General features: G+C 40.5%; 1 protein-coding gene across 5 annotated transcripts in view; it reads right to left on the reverse strand.

Annotated features, from left to right (window-relative positions):
• The window catches only part of ITPR2 (inositol 1,4,5-trisphosphate receptor type 2), a 244,723-nt gene that overhangs the window by 180,711 nt on the left and 47,708 nt on the right, over positions 1-16,304 (reverse strand). For 4 of the 5 annotated variants that reach the window (XM_054631153.2, XM_077178365.1, XM_054631152.2 and 1 more), the window contains one exon: positions 6,747-6,791. The exons of the other annotated variant lie outside the window; for it this stretch is intronic. In XM_054631153.2, coding sequence (XP_054487128.1) covers positions 6,747-6,791 — 45 coding nt within the window. The remainder of the gene's footprint in view (positions 1-6,746; positions 6,792-16,304) is intronic. 5 annotated transcript variants of the gene reach the window in all.

The raw sequence follows: 16,304 nt of genomic DNA on the forward strand, positions 1-16,304 counted from the left end.
TCTGAGAGCTTAACAAGAGTAAGTCAGAGTCTAATATTAAATGAAAAACTACTTCCTACACTTCATAACAAGACAGAAAACTGGAAATCCAATTTAAAATTCAAGAGGTCTGTAAAGGGGTGAGTAGTACAGGATAGTTTAGAACAGCATCCAAACTTTTTGATATTTTTCACAACTTACATTGAAATCTAATTAGGGTTTACCAGAAACTACCCACTTCACTATAATTTCCAAACTGAAATGACTGGTATACAAAAAGGCAGGACACTTCATAATTGTATGGTTTTCTTTTTATCCTGGGGCTCTGAGTAAAATACAGACCAAAATATGAAACCATACCGGGAGGGAACCACCTGACCCGGACTGGGCAAAGGGATATTCCCCACCACAGAACACCATGACCAGTGTATAATGTGGGTGAGCTGGCAGGAGGAGGCAGAGTCAAAGGCAGGTTTCCTGTGCCTTAGCAGTTCACAACCATTAGTTCTGAGGAGAAGTTCCCCCAGCAGTTTGGGGCTAACCCTGCTCATTCCCTGGTGACCCCAGCAGTTGTATAGATCCAGTTAAGCAACGAGTTCACCAGCCCTAAATCCCACCAACCAGGCTTAGCAGCTGGCAGACATAGGTACAAGATCTGGTTTTTAGCCTAAAAAGAAATTCCACTTCAACAGAGGGCAAGACAGTGCCTGCAACACAGCTAACTGCAATGCCGAGCTTAGCTAAGCAAAATCAGACCCGCACAAGAGCTGTACAGCAGTTCCATGCTGAACTCTCCCACAAACCTCAGAACTCTCCTTACAGCATTATTTTAGCATCTGAATATTACAACCCAAGCTGGGTTATGGGAGTCAGGCACTACTCCCATAGTAGTGACCATAGAAGCGAAGTACTCCCATAGAAGCGACCCCCGACCTGACAGCTCTGGAAACAAGTTTTATACAAGGGGTACATGAGAGACAGCAATGCTGTCATTACATAGGACCAAACATGGATGTGTATTTGTGCCTCATTTTATGTCCCAGTGCACATGCACATGCCTGTGTAGGAGAGAGAGAATGCACAGACACTTGCGTACAGAAAGCCTCTCACAATAAATTAAATTTAGTAAGCAGCCGTCAGAATCTGCACTTAACCCAGCCATTATTGAATCAGCAGGTGAGTCCATGTGAGGATATGGAAAAAAGTGAAAGTACTGGGATAGTTTAAATTAATTAGACAATATCTTAGGAGAAGCACTGCATTCCTAAGCAGATGAAAACAAGATGACATTTGCTCAGGTAGAAACTGGCATATGAGCAGATGCAGCCAGCAAAACTGGATTCAATTAAGAGAAAAGAAGAAAAGAACTGCAAAGGAACTCAAATGCAGAGAGAAGAAAATTCAACTTAAAGCAGTGTGAAGAGAAAGCCAATGGAACAGTTTCAGAGATGTTGGCAATGTGGTCAGTGACAGCCAAGGAAAGCACTTCCAGAACTTAATAAAAAACAAACAAAACCAGGTGAATTACATGCCAGGAATAAAGAACTGTGGGTAAAACAATATTACCAAATAGTGCATTCCTGGAAGGAAAATGTATATAGTTTTGATTGTTCCAAACTACAACAAACTAGCAACAGGCTGTCACAAGTCACATAAGACACACATCCAAGGTGAGGAAGGTGCAATCACTTCATTCTTGTGCACTGGTTAAATCACTCACAAGGATCAAGGAGATCACACATTGAGTTCTGCTTCTGCCCGGCAGGAGTTGGATCCACCCCTTCCAAACAACCCAGTGAAAGTATCAGAGGTACAAAGAGCAGAGTCAGCTCCTTCAGCCTGAGAAAACCTCAGTGTGCACTGACACAGAGAGCTGTGAGCCCCTATCCTTATTCTGCAGCAGCAAAGCTCAATAATCACATCCAGGAAGGGGAACTGAGTAAACCCCCATGGCCCAGCCAGGGTGGGAGCCACCTACGAAAGCAAAGGCTGAACATTCAAAAAAAGAGTCCTGGGTGGTGAGAAAAACCACCATTTTGGTGAGAAGGGGAAATACTGATCCAGGCCCACAGCAAAGTCTGTAATTCCTGGGCTACCACCACTGATTTACACTGCACCATGATTTAAAAAGAAGCTTAAAGAGGAAAAAAAAGCACAAATATACTGCTTGCCATGTGGAAGGCAAATGTAAGGAGAGACAAATCCCATGCTGGAATCAGTGACAAAATAATCAGGTCCAATGAGATTTGTTCTCCTTGAGACTTACAGCTCAGCAGATAACCCTTTTCACAGCTCTTAACAGAATTTGCTACTAATTGCTACTATCCCAAAACTTCCTTATTTAAGTCAACTGGGCATCATACCTAAATTTCAAGAGATCTACACGGAGCTTTGCTTACAGAAGGGCCTTCATTTCAACTGCAAAAAGCAATCCAAAAACATGACAGACCTAAAATACATTTTCTTTTAGAAACCCAATCTACAATTCCAATTGGTGAAGACACCTCTTGTGGCATAGAGACAGACAAGGATAATGCCCTGCTCCTGAATGAATACATTAAGCTGCACTACAGATTTCAGCAGAAATTAAATTTAATAGCAGCCAGAGTTCTGAAAATGCCTGTTAAATCCAGAGCAATGTGGTATCTCAATACGTTAACCCAGTTTAGGAGGCTCTTACAAAACCAGCATTTTCACAGAGCAGTAACGTGAGCAGAACTCCATAGGTTAGATTATTTTTAAAATTCTTTATGAGAAGAAAATGGAGTAAATGAATGGCCAGCCTTGCTCCTGCCTGCTAGGAGCCCTGGCAGACAGCACAGCAGTTAGCCTCCTGTAACACCTTCACTGTTGACTCATTTGTGAGTCATCGCGTTTTTAGCAGAGACATCACGTTGCAATCCTGTTGTTAGGAGCCAGAGACATTCTGTAAGAAACAATGTATGCATTTCCAGAGCTGATTCAGACCCGTGTGCAACAGCAGAATAATAATAATGTGCCGGCATCCGTGTCTCCCCTTCTCCCCCAGCCTCCCCAGCGGTCTGACTGCTGGCTTTATATAAGCTGCCATTTTTAAGCTGATGATTTTTCTTTTCTCTTTTCTTTTCAATGTTTTTCAGATTGTCTATTCTACTTGTTTAAATGGCATCACCCATATAAAATAACATAATTCAATACAGGTCATTCCTGGAAGGTAAAATAAAATATTTCAAAAAAAAATTAATTTACAGTTTTTATCTAAAAAAAAAAAAATCTCCCAGGTTGGCAGCAAGAAGGAAAAGTTAGAATTGCAGAATGTTGGGAATTCATAAAGATATATAAACAGAAGTCAAAGGAGATACATCAAATTGTACCTGGCAGCCCACAGTAGAACTGCCCAACTTCTTTACATGATAAGTAAGTACATACCAGTTTCCATCCTAACAAAAATCTCAACAATAAAAGACAAATGGGAACTGGTTAGAATTAGCCCTCTCATGAAAATGAAGACAAATGGAGATAAGGTACCCATCCAAAGTCAGCCTTTAACACAAAGGCACTAACAAATGTCAGCTGCTCCTGACATTTCCCTGATGTTGGTAGCATTCTTCTTGGTGCTGTACATTTCTCTTCTTAGAACATGCATAGTAATTTGCAGAATAAAAAACACCAATTTTGGGTTTAGTGGGAACTGTAACACAGACCACTGCATTTTGATACATGATACGCTACAATCTAGACTTTAAGAGATGAAGAAGCCCTTTTTTGATAAGACCCTTAAATCTCAAAAATGTCTTCCCACTTAAAAAAAAAAATTCATTATGGAGCTAAGATGTGGGAATATTAATAACTCATTGTAAGGCCAAATTTTACCAGAATTAAAAGCAGTGCTTCGCAAGATAATTTGGCTGGATTGTCAAGAAGCAGCTCATAAACAAGCAACAAATCTCAGTCCAAACATACCTTTAATGCTTGGGAACAGAAATCCCAGTGACTTCCAGTAAGATTTATGCTCTCTGGAGCCAAAACCCTTTCAACCCTTAAGTGACTCTGGAGTCACTTAAGGCAAGGCAGAAAAGATGTGCTTAGGCAGAACCTTGGTGTCCATGCCCACTGCTGCATCATGGAAAACCATTCTCCATTGCTACTTCCCAAAATTCAGTTGCCTGAGCCACTGGGATCAGGCCTTGTAAACCAGGCCATGAACATGAACAAGCAGCCCCAGCACATGCTGAGAGGTTCAGGGCTGGCACAGAATGCACAGATGGCTGTGCTGCCTTTAAAACCCAGACAACAGAGAAGCTGCTACCCTTTCATCCAACAGCCCAGTAGAAAAAGAGAGTCCCAGGATGGGTCAGGCTGAAGGGACCACAGTGGGTCAGTGCCACCTCCCTGCTCCCGCAGGGCCACACCAGAGCACAAGATTGTGTCCAGACAGCTCTGTAATATCCCCAGTGAGGAGACTCCACACCCTCTCTGTTCAATCTGTCCAGTGCTCAGTCACTGCCCAGGACAGAAGTTCTGCCTCCTGTCCAGGTGGAACCTCCTGGGCTCAGTCCCTGCCCGTTCCTCTGGTGCCATTGCTGGGCCCCTGGAGCAGAGCCTGGGCCCTGCTCGGAGCCCTCCCTGCAGGCAGGGACACCCAGGGCTGAGGGCCCCTCTCAGCTGGGGCTCCTCTCCAGGCTGGACAGCCCCAGCTCCCTCAGCCTTTCCCTGCCAGAGATGCTCCAGGCCCTAAATCATCTCTGCAGCCTCTGCTGGCCCCAGTCCAGGAGCTCCCTGTCCCTCCTGTGCTGAGGAGCCCAGGTCTGGACAGAGCACTGCAGATGTGCCTCCCGGGGCTGGACAGAGGGGCAGGATCACTCCCTGACCTGCTGGCACTGCTCTTCCCAGTGCACCCCAGGATTCCATTGGCCTTCTTGGCCTCAAGGGCACAGGCTAACGAAGTTCAGCCCTTCAGCCACAAGGATTCATTTATTCATTTCTCATTTCCCTGCTACTCAGACTTCAAATTTTGCTGGGGTAGGTCCACTTCAACCTCCCCACTCCAGATTTACTTCATGGGCAATATTTCAAAATTAATTGCTTCAAAGGATGGAAAAGAAGATGCCTTTGCTGTGAGTCAGTTAGGCAGAGACCAGGCAGAGGAAACACCAGATGATAACCAGAGCAAGGAAAGCCTGCATGCTCCAGGTTACATGCTATTGGATATAAGAGTGACATAGCTGACCCTCCAAGAACTCCAAATATTACAAGATTCTTTTACTTTTGAGGGACAATTCAATGCACTGAATCATTGCAACGTAAAATAAATTCCTGTGCAGGGATGAAGTTTCTATATTGGGTTGCTCCAGGGCAGAATGAAGGCTTAAATAGCCATTGCTGACTCATGGCATTTTCAACAAGATTATAAAGGGGTGAAGGATCCAAAAAGATTTTTAGCACACTAACAAAGCCTGTAGGCTTAGATTTACATGGAGGTGTCACCAAAAATTGCTAGAAGTTCTTCAACAAACATCTTTCATAGGAAAGTGCCGACTGCATAAATTAAAATTTCCACAGAGATATCAGCTTTAATCATCAATCAGCTTTGATTACTTTTTTATTGGAAGCATTTCTCTAACGTGATTTATCTGGTCTGGGGTTTTAGCTGAAACCAATACCCAGGAGGAATAAGTCAAACTGGTAGTGAAGCCACCTTTAACCATTCATGCTTAGATTACATTTGTGCCTTTGTCATTATCCAGTCAGGGGATTTTTAACTATTTAGATGAACTGGAATGGCTACAGAGGGAAAATTTACACCAAAAATAAGTATGGTGTGGTACAATAGGATTGGCTCCTCAGTGACAAGGGCCTAACACCTACTCACTGGGGAATTCTAGAACTGATCTTGATTTCCATTCCAAAGCTTCAAAGACCTCAAGTTTCAATCCAATACAAAAGAGAAGCAACTGGTGGAACTTCTGTACTTTCATAGGAGAGAATTCTCATTTCTCTAGACAGCTTAGCTGTTATTGCAATATCACCACTAATGCCAAATATCAGGGAAGATGGAAAACCAATGTAGCCAACTCCTATGAAAGGCTTCATTTTTATTAAAATTGGAGTCCTCAAGGCATGTAATTATGTAAGAATCTTGGGTTTCTTGTCATGAAAAATCAAAAATTCCTTCTCTGTGCAGAGAAAAACTTGAAAATGTGTCCTCTTAAAGAACAAAAGCCGGAAGGCAAGCAGAAAGAAATTAAATTGAATTTTTTGAAGAAGATCTCAGCTTTTCCAAGGCAATCTCATGAATTTGATGGAGGAATTATTCTTTTTGGGAATATTTGTTGACTGAGTAACAATAAGACACCCCCGAGGAGACTTCCCCCAACTCCACTTCCTTCACACACTATAATCTCCATGTCTGGCCTCATTAGTCAGAATTAGCTAAAATACTGTTGAAGCTGTATCAGGCAAAGGCTGTTGCCAGGAAATAACACATCTGAGCTAAGAACCAATACACTTCATATCTGCAGTCAGACAACAAGCAGAACAGCTTCAACTAATGCCACTTTGATGCAGAATTTGAATAAGTTTCTTATCATTTGCCTCAGAGTGAGGGAAAACTTTCTGAATTGCCAGTTCTGAGATGCATCCTACCTTACACAGGATATGGAAAACAATCCCAGCAGCTGGAACACATAAGGAAAAGGAAAGCTATGAAGAGCTTCCATATGTCAGGATGTGCTGGGTTAAGGAAACAGTATTCCCCAGATTATATGCAACATATAAATTCCACTTACCAAAGCTTTTCCTTCATTATTACCTTCTGGGTAGTGTGGGTTAAGCTGGAAAAGAAAAGAAGTCAAATACTATCTCGATAGCTTTCAGACATTTCATAACTGGGGGAGAGGGTTTGGTTCAGTTCTCTGTTATGTTTCCACCCTGCAAAAGGAGAGTGGAGTTTTAGAAGCAGTGTGAGAGTAAAAGACTTACTGCTTCAATTTCTGGCTGACTTAGCTGGCTATGTCCTCACCTCTAGAAAGAGCATCTTGCAATCAAGCTTGTTAACTCAAGAGGAATCTCAAACAACCAAACCCAAAAAGGATGATGAAGAAAGCACAGTTACTATTCTAAATGCAGCCAGTTACAGTCACCCACACAGATGCACACGCAATCAGTTCCAGGATTGACCTTGGGCAGACAGACTGAGATAAAAAAATAACACTCTCTATGTCTACTGAGATTTTACAGGAGAAGACAGTGAACTCAGAACTAACTCATCTTTGAAACAGGAGTGACAATGCCACTAGAGAAAATTATTTCATTACACTGTAGTTCTGTTTAGCCATTATTAATGGGGATAATATTTTCTATGTCTATCAGGATTATCAAGCATTAATTAGTACTATGAGAAGCTTGGATGAAAGATGCTATACAATAATAACTTTAAAGTATTACTATTTAAAAGCTGTTAATAATCATACTTTTGACAAGAGAAATATGTAGCCTATAAGATGAGGGATTATGTAGGCAGACATATTCACAAATAAACAAAAACACACACACCCACTCACTAGCTGCACATGAAACCTTTCAAGATTTGATTTACACGAAGAAACAATTTTGTGTCAATATTTACCAATATTCCCTGACAGAAGATATGCTGAAAATGCTGAAGTAAGAATATAAATTATAAAAGACAATTTTGTTCTTAGGCAATTACAGTGTGTATACATCTTACAGATGAGTACTGTCATTTTCTTGGCTTGAATTTGGCATTACCAGTGTGGAAGAGTCAGAAGAGAATTGCACAGGGCATGAAGCATGAGTCCCAGGGGAACTTTTCAATATCACATTATCATACATCTAACATTACACAGACAACTGTTGTGAAGTGATTATGTTACATTGACCACACTTTTATTAAAAAAAATTATTTGTATCTCTTTAACCCCTCAAAATGCCCACTCCTCTCCACAACAGAAGCCTGAAGAAAGGAGGAAAACTTTCAAATCTTTGTCAAATGGCTGAAAATACCTTCCCTACTTGTCACAACTTGATGTGCTAACACAGAAATGACCAAGGCTTTATTCTGTCTCCATTTCGTTTTTTGCATTAGCCACTGTGTTACCATTACAAACTTAATTTAGAGACCCTGCTTTCTTCCCTGAGCTGACACCTGTCTCAAATAGTCCATTTTGCTCCTCCCTGACATTGTCACAGTCTCCCAACTCCAAGTGCCTCTTGCTACTGCTATACAGCAACAGGAATGACAGATGAACACCAAAAAACTAGAACTTATACACATATGTAACTATCTTCACAAAGCTTTGGCTCCTTCTTAAGTTTCCACATTTCTTTCAGCATGACATTTGTTCACCTGACACCTTAAAATAATCCTGGTGTCCCAGTTTTAGCAGCCAAGCTGAACTCTTTGCCCTTGGTCCCCCATTAAGAAGAGACAAAATTAGCAGGCAGTGCCCCTCAGTCCCAGCCATGCACTGTGGCCTTGCAGCAAAGGTGCAGAGAAGGTACAGGAAGACTGAATTTCTATGCTACCTTCAGATATTGCTGGTTGCAAGCAAGCAAGAAAAAGTCTGGGTCATCTCAGGTTTGTCACTAGAGCCAGCACAGAGAACTTGGCACTGAGGACTTGATCCCACAGGTTTTATTGAAGGACTCAAGTGAATAGAGTTGCCTACCCAGTATGAACTGAATTCTGATATCCTTCAGCTGTTTGCTTCCAACATAATGTTGATTAAATATATATATATATATATATATATATATATATTTATAACAGTAACAGGAGAAATTAGGAGAATCTCCCTCCCTTGACACTTCCTGCCTTCTTGAAAACGACTGAAGTGACTGCCCTCAAATTTTCAAAACAGGTCACTTGTGGACTGAGGGTGATGGAGACAGAAGGCTCAGGTGAGAAATCAAGTACATCCTTGATGATGCTTTTTCTTGCCCTGCTGTTACAGAAATAATAAAACCAAAATTTTGTTTAGAGAAAGTTTTGAGATGCTGACATTAAACCATAAACATAATGGAACTCAGTTTTCAGGCTGACATCCATGGCCCCATTTTCAGCTCTGGTCAGCAGCTGCCACTTTCATTTTCATTTCAACTGAGATTGTTGGTGCTGAGGATTTCTAAAAAACAGACCAGCAGCTATTATCCCATGCTACATTCTTCAGATAGAAGGGGCATAAATCATCTAGTGTTGTGTGTCATATTACACCTGTTCTGAGTCCCTTTCAATATCCCAGCCCAGAATGACCTAAGGACACAATGACAGTCTCAGCACTCCAAAACCTATTGCTTTTTCTGATTGATGTAAGATCACTTCCACGTTCTTCAATAAATTGCCAAAACAAAGGAAGCCTTGAAAAGAACAATATTAATATTTTTATCTTGCTGCTAATGAAATCAAGTAAAATTTTCTGCAGGTGTTTAGAAAGAAAGAATGCTATGCTAAAATAGGCCTCAATAAAGCTCAACACTTTTCAAGCTTTTTTGTGTCATTGGATGTCTTGAAATTTCAATTTACTGAATTGTACCTGAAATACAGGAGTAAATATTCCTGCAAAATGTCACTGGAAGGTGCATGCAGCCAATATGCACCAAGAACAAGAAGAATTGCAAACTGCAGAGATTAAGCAAGTGTAATTGTATAAATTATTATTGTAATAGTTTCATTATATGCTGTTTTGGGTTTGGGGTTTTTTTGAGTATATCTCCATCAGCTTCTTTTCCAGTAAAGAATAATCCAGAAATCCTAATCCTCTGCTGCTTGTTTTTCAACAAACTCAGGTACAGTCATTTTTTATCCTTCCATGAATGGGAAAGAAAAAGTTACCACAAAAACAGTTTCTCATTTACATTTCTCATTCTGGAGTTTAGAGACACATTTGCAACTACAGAGAAGGCAATACCTTCTTTTAAATCTACATTTAAATAGAATTTAGTTTCACCCCTGTGCAAGAAGCTGAATTCCCAAATTGTGATCCACACAGGGTATCTGAGAGAGCCTGAAGGTGCTCAGGCTCAGGAGGCAGTGCTGCAGGTGGTCCTCCTGAGTATAAAAATTGGTGTCTCTTGGACAGATATCAGGCTCAGCCTTGGTACACAGTGCTATGTGAAAAGATTAGATGCCTGAATGCATACATATATCAGCATCCTCACCCTGTGGGAGCAGCAGAAGGCCCCCAGGAGAACGTATGTATGACAAACTCATAATGGAAGTCAGCTTTCACACATGGAAAACTGAGATATAGACAAAGTCTTTATTTCTGGTTAAAACCACGTGGACAGGCAAGAAATCTCATTCCTGAACTTTCACTTAGTGACTTTACAAAATCTGTAAGGTCTGCATAGCAGGAAGGCAACTTCCATCTCTGTGTGTTTGTGTGCTACTTCTGGTATTTGGTGCTCAGAGAATGCCAGTGACCTGCTAATGCTGAGAGGGATTCCACTAGATTGAGCACCAGAAGTTCCAGGCTCTGTCATCTCTACTGATTAAAGCTACTCAAAGCTGTACCTTAATGTTTTCAAACCTCACAAGTCTACAGTGCATAATTTCCTGGGGTTCTACTATTGTCCAGATCATCTCACAGGTTATTCCTGGCTTTAATTTTACTTTTGCATCTTCACATAGTTAGATATCCTTTACAATCCAAGAAGTTTGAAACTCCACACTTCTACTGAATGTTGTTTTTTTGGAGGAACGCGTGGAAAGTATCCAAATAGGTTATTTTTGGACACTCAATTCAGAAGGAGAGAGAGGAGTTTGGGGATAGAAACACCCATGCTGATTTTAATCAAATTTTGTTGACTAGGTAAAGGATATTTAAAGCATCTTGTCAGGGGAAGAATTAGATTGCCAAATTTCAGCTAAATGAGCATTTTAATGACTTGGTTAAAACCTGCATTTATGAAGGAAACCCTGACGGACAAAGCATAAAAGGATCTAATTCAACACACTCAAACAGTCCCCATTTCATTTGATAACCAGCCTGTTAACACACAGCCTGTTACCCAGCCAAAAAGGGCAAGTGTTTCAGGGAAGAAAAGCCAGGACAAAAGAAAAATAATCCACTTTTCAAATCTTTCATCTTCATTAGGCTTGCTTTGTTCTTTGTTAATGTCATACTGATTAGCTTTCGATAAATCCAAAGGACTTTTGCACAATTTCAAAGACTTTCAGTGGCATTCAAAGGACTTTTGCCATCTTATTAAGTTGCCAGACAAAGCCTGGCTACAGCTCTACCTCGATAAACTCCATTCAACCCCTCCTCAGCATCAGCACAGAGCTCCTGATAATCATCATGCAAGGAAAGTTTAAAAATCTTAAAAGGCCTTTTCTTTCAGGATTGTCTTTTCCTCATGAGCCATGTCTTAACAGATCAGACAAGTTTCCAGGGAGCACTGGGAAAGCAGAACCTTTTTGTTTGCTTCAGGCCCCCCTGCTAGTCAAAAACAGGAATGAGAAGCAGCCCCAACACCTTCCTGTCCTGATTTTTCACCCTCATTACCAGAAGAAAGATCATCTTGATGGCATTTCCAGCTGCTGTGTAAGCAATGGCAGGCCAGCATTTTGCCATGCCTAAATCAGCGCAGATTTAAAGGTCTCACACAAGCAGCATAAGCTGGAGTAGCTCCATGTTATGAATGGTAACTCAGAAATTTCATTTCTTCTACAGGGATCAAGGGCAGAGAACCTGAAACCAGTGCTCAGCCCCACTCATCCATATCCCATTCTGCAGAGGAAGTCAAAAGAAAGAAAAATGTCTAAGAGATCCTTAAGTCTAACTTGGATGCTGGGCCATAACCTTAGACTGAGCTTCAGCAGCTCTGTGTCAACCTGTGTTATATAAAAGAAAGCATCCTCATCTCTTCAAGACTGATGTTCTAAATATTAATACCCCATTATATCTTTCAGTGGTCCTCACAGGAGTAACTAGGGATGATTGAATTAGACATGACTGACATTTCTACTGTTAAAAAAAAAAACAAAAGCAAAAACCACAGGCACAAAAAAAACCTCCAAAAACAATAAAAAACAAAGGAGGGAAGTCTTGGAAACATCCATCAAGCATCACAAAGAGGCATAAATACAATTGAATAAAAGCTTCTCAAGTGATCTTGAAAAAATAAACAAAAATAATGCACTTAAGGACAGACCACATGTCTACATTTGCTGTTTTGGAAGACATGAAAATGTAAGATGTATTTTTAATAACATAATTAGGCCTTGTAATGACTAAATGACAATAAATGCTGCATTAATATCTTTGTACTTCCTCACTCCTAAATCTTGTATATGTACAAATATGATCCCAATGCAGCCAGCTTCAGGCAGGATCGAAAGAGCTGAACACTCACAGATCACAATTGCAAATGAGCTGGCTGGGGGAAAAGACTTTCCTCTGAGATCCAGATTTATGAAGGTATTTGCACACTGACAGATTCCACCAAAGTCAAGACAAGTCAGGTCAAGAAATTTAGCCACATTCTCAAGATTCTTAAAAACCTTGGAGAAATCTAGTTCCGGGTTTTGTTAAATGGACATCTAGATGTGTCACTTTAAAAAGCCATATCCAAGTCTGCAGAACAGGTCAGGCAGGCTCTGTAAATCAGTAATCCATCCTCCTCCTCTGGATCTCTTCCATCTCTTCATGCATAGCTGTAAATTATCCTTCACTCCTTATGGAGCTTTAAAACAAACCCACACTCCTATGAGACAGAAAAACTGAAATAAGGCTTCCAGTGTTGAGTTCACCCTGTCACCTTGACAAACCCTTTTTCTTATGAGAACCTTTAATCACAGAGCCAAACAGACAGAAAATAATCAGAATGCTGTGCTAAAATTTAATGAAGAGACACTGGGAAAAAAACAGCCCCAAAGGAAGATTTTGATGCAATCTCCAGGTGAGGAGGTCCCACAGTACCAAGGAATGAAATCTGTGAGATGTGTGAAGGCCTTGGTAGATGCTGCCATCTCCTGGCATCTTCTCTGGCTTACAAACTGTTCCTGAGCAAAAGGTAGCTCACATCTCAGTTAAACAAGGCCATTTTTATTTTATTTTATTTGTTACTTGCCTCACTCTTCTGAAGGCAGAAGGAACCACAGAGCATTTAACACTGTGTTCACCTTCTCTGCATGACCAGGGCATGAATAGGTCCTTCTGCAAAGGTATGTTTCCATGTCAAACAAAAAAGAAAATAAAATTACACTGGCAAGCTGTGGTTCTGTTGTTGCTTCCTAAATAAAAAACATCTCTATCAGTAGTCCAATTTCCAACAAGTGGATAACAAAAGGCCTAAGTTTTGGACTTCAAATAATCAATCTCAAATGCCTTAATAAAATATCCTGGGTAGGACTCCATTTTCCAGCAGTTTAAGGAAGTGGAAGAAAAGTCCATAAAACTACAGAGACAGCTTCTCAGGGCACCAGGAGTTTAATCCTGGTCTATAGCCTCAAGTTTAAGAACTGATTTGCCTTTTACATTTCTTTTTCTTAGCTAATGCTGAGTATACCATTACCCATACAATTATGTAACCTTTTTTTAAATATCATTAAATGCTTTGTTTTCCATTCTTGTGGGATTCTTGTGACAATCTTTACTATTCAGAAGGCAGGAGAGGATTATTTTCTCTCAATATTAGCTTGAGTACATACTCAGCTATCTCCACCATGATCCCAATCAAGTGATTATTACAACAGGCTTAAATTTACTATGAAGGGCATGGCCCTGTCCATCTGAATAAATGCATACCATAACAATATCTATAACATGGAAGGCTAGTATTTTTAATCACAGAATCATTTGGGTTGGAAGGGACCTTAAAAATCCTCTAGTGCCAACCCCCCGCCATTGTAAAAGCAAAATTTAACATCAATTCTCAATCTAAAGTGAATAATCTACATAAGCTTCTCTGAAAAGAAAGGGGCAGCTTGGGGCAATTTTGACCAAAAAGTAGAATCAGGTAATATGGAAAGAAATTATTCAAGAAAGACAAGAGAAATATGAGTAACTTCTACTGGCCATTGATCCAAGAGTTCTCAGCAAGTGGTTTACACCACAGTGTGGTGAAAATCAGCTGACAGTCCTGCAAAGCTTCAGCAGTCCCACCCAAAACACTCATGCTCTGGTGCCTTAGCTCAGTGACCCTGTTCCAGCACAGACTATTCCCTCTTCCCCAAGCCTACACTACCTCAGGGACAGCACCTTGTGTCTGCACAATCCAATACCTGAGGAAAAAGGACATTTCTGAAGCCTGTATTGCCACTGCAGTGCTCCACCACCACCGCCTTGCAAGATGGACTGGACTTCCTGTTTAATTAATATTCATCTAATTGTCATTTCATCTCATGTGTGTGTAACCCTGTGCTGCTCAGCCCAACTAAATTCAATCATTCCCACCTTCAAAAGACTATTAAGTGCTAAAATAATCCTAAAGCTGGAAGGGTGTTTCATGCAGGATTTTAAGAACAGAGTTTAGAACAAAACTCTGATCAGAGTTGATCCAACTTAATTACTGTAATTGATTACTGCTTAAACTCTGCCCTTTCACTCTTACAGAGAGAGGAAGGAGAACTCTATAAGAAAGCCAGAGAAGTTTTCCACATCAGTAATTGTTTATGGCCACAGTTCTGGAGAAACACAGAATATGAACATTCAGGCTGCCATTTTACCTGCCTTATCTTAATTCATTGAGTTTAGTTCAGCTAATTTGGTGTTAAAGACCTCACTAGATTTACTGCCATATTTTGGCCTAGGTATCTAGTAACCAATCTATTCAGCTAGGTAAAACAGAATTATCACTGATTTTTTTCTAAAACAATTTTTCAAAGAGATTATGTACATGTTCACAAGGTTTCATAAGGAGCATACTGTGGCTTATCTATGGTCTACTGCAATATTTGAGATCAGCACGTGATCTGATAGATGCAGATATATTTTGTAATTATTTTAGCCACACCTGAGAAGTTGAGTATGAAATGACAGACTTATCCTGCATTTCTTGTGTATGGGCACACATATCAGTTTAACAGCCTCATAAAACAAGTGTTAATGGTTTCAGTATGAATTGCCCAGTTTAGAAATCACAGAACCGGTGCTGCTCTAAATGTGGAGAACAATATTAAAAGTGCATGTTTTGGTTCAGCACAATTGATAAGCTGATATTCAGTTCAAAGAGACTTTTATCTTGGCAATTTAAAATATTTAAAAGGTTATGTGTGTTCATGAGAAAGGCACAGCTGTGTGGTCCCAACCTGCAGCATCTGCAAAGCTATTCAAGAAAACTGCAGCTCACTCCCACACACACAGAGATGGCTTTGGGTGCCTTCTACATGGGCCACATGCACTGAAAAGACTTTTGGGAAAATCTTTGTTACTTTGAAACGTCCAATTTTCACCTAACCTTACAGCCTCTCTTTATAAATGTAAAGCTTCAAAATAACTTGGGTCATTTTCCTGTAACCAGGGCTATAAAAAGGATCTTCAGCAGAACTTTTTCTGAAAGACTGCTGACTCTGTGAAGATGAGAATAAAACTCTGTTCTGAGAATGAAACTCAGCAGCCTGGATCTTAGCTGGTGGCTTAGTGCCTAAATCTCCTGCTGAAGATCTGGCTCAGCTCTTTTGGGTGAAAACAAGCCCTTATGACACTAACAGCAGAACTCCTGCTGTCTCTAAAGAAGACAATTTCTCTTTCCAATTTTTCAGCTGAGTATTTGGTTCCACTTCTTTGGGAATGTCTAAGCCTGTGGCTTAAGGTTTCCTAATGTCAGACATCATTACCAAGTACCCAGATTTCCAATGTCCCCAATCTTATCACCAAACATCAAACCCTTTCTTCAGTATATTCCTCCTGTCTTAAGTACTTGTGTGAGAGCACACAGACACTGTGAGTGACCCAGGGTGTGCAGAGCAGCAGAGGAAAGGCAATGCAGGTGTGTGGAATCACCAAGAGTCTCCCACTGTGACTCCTTCAGCAGTGGGCCTTTCAGGGTGGCTCACCTTCTGCCCAAAGTCTGGGAAAAGGATCTAGGTTGCTTTAAGGTATTAGTAGGTGTTAAAGAACTTCAAAGCACAGTAATTAAAATTAGGCTAAATAATGCCAAGTGGAAAGAGGATTAAAGGAAATAGTACTACTTGAGATTGTGTCAGAAGTCAGAGATATCAGAGGTCTTTGAAAGGCAACAAAAGTTGGACGACTTCTTGTACTTCTAAGGAACATGGAATTTAGGATTTACACATCCTGACTTCATCCTCTCTCAAGTTTATAACAATTAGATTTACAAGTACTCACCTATGTTGTTTTTACTGAACAATGGTACTGCCT

Source organism: Agelaius phoeniceus, chromosome 5 (assembly GCF_051311805.1).
Source record: "Agelaius phoeniceus isolate bAgePho1 chromosome 5, bAgePho1.hap1, whole genome shotgun sequence".
Taxonomy (NCBI): domain Eukaryota; kingdom Metazoa; phylum Chordata; class Aves; order Passeriformes; family Icteridae; genus Agelaius; species Agelaius phoeniceus.